Source organism: Halyomorpha halys, unplaced genomic scaffold, assembly GCF_000696795.3.
Source record: "Halyomorpha halys isolate HHAL.00 unplaced genomic scaffold, Hhal_1.1 Scaffold948.1, whole genome shotgun sequence".
In the NCBI taxonomy this organism is placed as follows: domain Eukaryota; kingdom Metazoa; phylum Arthropoda; class Insecta; order Hemiptera; family Pentatomidae; genus Halyomorpha; species Halyomorpha halys.
The window spans coordinates 222,843-227,540 of NW_027115140.1; the positions used below are offsets into that span (position 1 = coordinate 222,843).

General features: G+C 28.8%; 1 protein-coding gene across 1 annotated transcript; it reads left to right on the forward strand.

Annotated features, from left to right (window-relative positions):
- The first annotated feature begins 2,322 nt into the window (after positions 1–2,322).
- On the forward strand, positions 2,323–3,858 carry LOC106687338 (uncharacterized). The gene has a single exon (XM_014431160.3). The coding sequence runs from the start codon at positions 2,336–2,338 to the stop codon at positions 3,560–3,562; it is 1,227 nt and encodes a 408-aa protein (XP_014286646.3). The 5' UTR covers positions 2,323–2,335; the 3' UTR covers positions 3,563–3,858.
- Positions 3,859–4,698: the final 840 nt, after the last annotated feature.

Sequence of the window (4,698 nt, forward strand, 5' to 3'; positions counted from 1 at the left end):
TAGGAAAATATTAAACACAACTCCAATATTGAGCAATACTACTAATGTTCGTTGGCTACCTACGAAAAGTAATGTTTATATCTTTTAACATAAGATGACATAAAATGTTTCATTATTTATATACCTGGTATAAATGTTTAATTTCAGTTTCGTCGGACTTTTCGTAGGGAGCTGCCTTTTCTTGGTACGCCCATATTATTGTATGAACCAAAGTAATTGAGTTATGAATTAACAAAATTTATTGCTATGATTAACATAATTTGATAGAAAACTATTCTATCAATGAGACTAAACTGTGGATCTTTTACTTTTACTATTTACAAAAATATATAAAATAATTCCAATAGTTTACAATATTACTAATGCTATATTTGAAAAAAATATATATATATTCTTGTTATGCGGCGGCATTTTGATGGATTACTCTGGGTGGAAATCCTGGCGAATGACAGAAGGCCACGTCAGTTATTAACCTCGATCGCTTATTGCTCGTTTCTTTACAGAGATATAACTTATGGTATAAGATGATAATTCGTCAGCCATTTTTAATAAAATATTAGCATTAAAATCATAAAATGTTCGTACAATGTACCTACTTTAAAGAGATATTTTAATTTTAAATATTTGGATTTTTTATTGGAAGAATAATAATCCTTTTGAGTACATTTTTTTGGATTTTTTAAACGAATATTGGAATTAATTTATTGAATACATATATTTGTATGTACTTTGATGTTGATGTCAATGTTTCTGTTGCTCTTTATATATTACTCATTGTATTGTTATTGATACAACAGCTTTTCCTTTATTTATTTAGAAATAAATAAAGTGTTTATTATTTATTTCCTTTTAGTTTGTTTACAGATTAGTTTTACTTTACGTCCCATCATCAATTTAATCACTTACTTTCCTGTAATACCTAACTGAAGTAAAAAAAAAATCTGTTAATACAAGATAAATGAAAACATATTTTTAAAACTGTATTGTTATTTTAGAGACAATGTTTTAATTTATTAATAAATTTAAAACGGGCCACGAAAGAGAAGTAGCATTTCGGGAAATGAAAAAATCCATGCACATTGCTAGAAGTGAATTTGTTGAAAGCAGCGTTTATTATGTAACCAATTAAATGAAAATAAACGTTAAGTTTTATTCTGAATTTCATTTCTTTCTTTTTTTTTTTTTGCATTTTAATTTATTATTTATGTTTTTTTTTAAATTGAAATAGTCCAAATAAGCAAATTTTATAAAAATTCGGCCCTTGAAAATGACAAACAATATTTTAAGTTCCTCTCTGAATTAGCCGTTTTCGGCACATTGCGTGGACATGCTGACGAATCACAGAAGGCCACGTAAGTTATTTACTGAATCGCTTATTATTGAGATGGTCATGAGATGTAAGATAAAAATTCGTTAAATAATTTTTAATATATTATTAGCATCAAAATCAAGAAATGTTTGTAGAATAAAAAATGTAATGAGAAATATGTTGAAATTAATTTTATGTTGCTTATTGTAAAATGTTTGTTTTCTAGACTTGAGTTATCTACTCACTTTAAAGAAATATTTAATTTTAAATATTGGGATTTTATTAGAATATTAATAATTAAAAAAAAAAAATCGGAATCAATTTATACACATATTTGTATGTATTTTGATTTTGATGTCTGTTTCAGTTGCTCTTTACATATTACTCATTTCATTGTTATTGGTATAACAGCTGTTCCTTTATTTATTTATTTAGAAATAAATAAAGTGTTTATTATTTATTTTCTTTTGGTTCGTTTACAAATTAGTTTCACTTTACATCCCACCCTCAATTCTGTAACTTAGTTCCTGTAATACCTAATTTAAGTAAAAAAAAAAAAATATTTTTCTAGATGTTTAAATGCTGTTAACAAAAGCCAAATAAACACATATTTTAAAAATTATAGCGTTATTTTAAAGACAAGGGCAATATTTATTAATTGATTTCTGCCCTTATTGATATTCTGGTTTATTTATTTTTCTTATTACAACTATTTTAGTTTGTCTGAGTGCGAATATGAAAATTTTAACATTTGATTGGTATTCTAATTTTTTCATTTTTGTGAATTATTTTGATAAGTTCACAATAATGCAATTTTTATATTTAAAAAAATATCCATACAGAATGAAAATTAATAGAAATAAAGTGATAAAAGTTGTGGAAAATAAAATCTCATTCGATATTTTGGTGGATTATATCATTAGCAAAAAGTAGCGCCACAAGTGCCGGCCGGCCTGAGACGCCTAATTGAGCATGGAGGGGAGAGATAGGGCCTCAGTTCGACCACAGCAGCGTCAACTAACTGTCATGTTAATTTCGGCTCTTGAACAAATCCTGACTACTCTAGTAGCAGATGGAGTTTTCGGTAATGTCTCTTACCTTGGCCTCGAGAAAGATGAAACGGAACTGGGCGCAAGCTGCTCAGCTGATCTCACCTTCGTTAAAATGATAGTGAATGAGAATGGGAAGAAAGAACTACCACTTGTTGTCAAAGTGCGGTATGGCAACCCTCAAGTAAGAAAGAACCGCAACTTAGATGCACAGTTTCACAATGAGGTAGTTATGTACAAAGAAGTAATACCATTTCTTGGAGCGAGAAATTTTTATCCTCAGATGTTCCATGCAGTTTCCAATATTGGAGATGAATCTGAGGAGGATATATTAATTTTAGAAAATTTGAAATATAAAAATTTTTTAATGCCAAAGCAAAGGGTTTTCCTTGATATAGATCACATTTCCGTTGCCATAAAAAAAATTGCAGAATTTCATTCATTCTCTTTTATTCTTAAACATGAAGATAAGGAAAGTTTTCTTCGAATGACGAAAAAATTTAAAGATGTCGTTTTCCCTCCAGAGATTGCACATGAATTCAATATCATAAACGCTGCTTGCATCCAAAGAGGGATAAAACCATTATTGAAGGACAATGTGAGTGTAGATCTCTTAACAAACTGTTTGAGCTTATTGAAAAATCCTTTTAAAACGAGGGACTTGATTGCATTTCCTGAAGAACCTTTTGGAGTGATATGCCACGGGGACTATTGCAATAACAACATACTTTACAAATTTGATGAAAATGACAAGCCGATGGATTGTATATTCTTTGATTTTCAGTTTTCCACCTATGGGAGTGTTGCCATTGATATTTTTTTCTTTTTATACCTCAACACAGATGCGGAACTGAGAGAAAAATACTGGGATGACATTTTAAAGCTTTACTGGGATACTTTAAGGCATTGTGTGCCTGTCCACATTAATATACCGTCTTATGAAGACTTTTTAAAACATTTTGCTGAAAGAGTAATCTACGGATATACCATCGCCGCATTTTTCCTCCCTACAATGATGGAAGACATACCATATTTTGGTAATGATACAGAAGTTTCAACAATAGAAGAAAAACTTGCAAAGGTATTATCAATTGGAGGGGAAAAAGCTGAACGTAAGCTCACTGAAATTGTTTTACACTTGCTAGATAAAGATTATATTAGACCGTACATAGAGTTATGCAAATATAAAAAATTTGAATGTTAATTTTAAGTTATCACAGCCATTTGTATTATTTTTTAATTGATTTAAATATTAAATAGTTTATATTTGGAGGAATAGTTCAATTTACTATGTACATTTTTTATACTCTTAAAATTGAGCCAATATTCTTATTGGTTACTAAAATTAAACATGATTACTTAAATTGTAATTTATAGCTATGTTAGCGAAGATATATCTATTAATATTTTAATCTGGTATTTAAAATCAATCTGTATTACCACTTTTCACACAAATTTAATTCCAATGTCTAATAATATTGATCATAAGTAAACCAGGAGGTATTTATCACTATTAAATAAATATTTTTTATTGAATTAATACAGTAATCATTTGTTATATTTCCTTTTATTACTCCTTTACCGACGTTCTACAACTCAAGAAAAAAAAAATCTACAGAAGTAAATTGATTTCGTGACGCGAGGGAACGCTCAAGATAAAACGGAAGTGGTGGGAGCAACGCTCAATGTGTTTTGCAATTAGATTAAAATATTATTAAAAAACTTAAAATTGTAGCTGGATACAGTAAGTGAGGAAAATGTTCAGCATTTTATCCTATTTACAATAAACTATAATTCAAAATTGTATCTTTACGCTATACCGAGATAGAAAGGCGAAAAGTAGAAAAGATATTTGGACATTGGAATTAAGATATCTTGAAAACTAAACATCGTAGTTACATACGGTAAGCGATAGAAATATTTAGCATTTTATTCTCTTTGTAATGAACTATAATTCAAAATTGTATCTTGACGCTACACCGAGACAGAAAGGCGAAAAGTCGAAAAGAGAACGCTAGAAATGAAATGATAACGAATATTTGAATGAGTATATCTTCTTAACTAAACATCGTAGCTGTATACTGTAAGTGAGAGAAGAATTTTGTTATTTCATTCTCTTTATAGTGAGCTATAATTCACGAAAATATAGCGCCTAAAACCACATTGTTGGGTAAATAATAATAACGATACTTTTGAAATTTCATTGTTGTTAGGGTAAATACGTAAGGAGTAGCCATTTTTATTTGTTTGGAATGTTACCGTTATTAAGTGAATTCTGTTTCCCCCTGACTATCGCCTACCACTGTATATAAATAAAATTCATGGCTATATTCAAAATTG

Coding starts and splice junctions, on each gene's coding strand:
- LOC106687338 (XM_014431160.3), top strand. CDS start 2,336: ATGTTAATTTCGGCTCTTGAACAAATCCTGACTACTCTAGTAGCAGAT.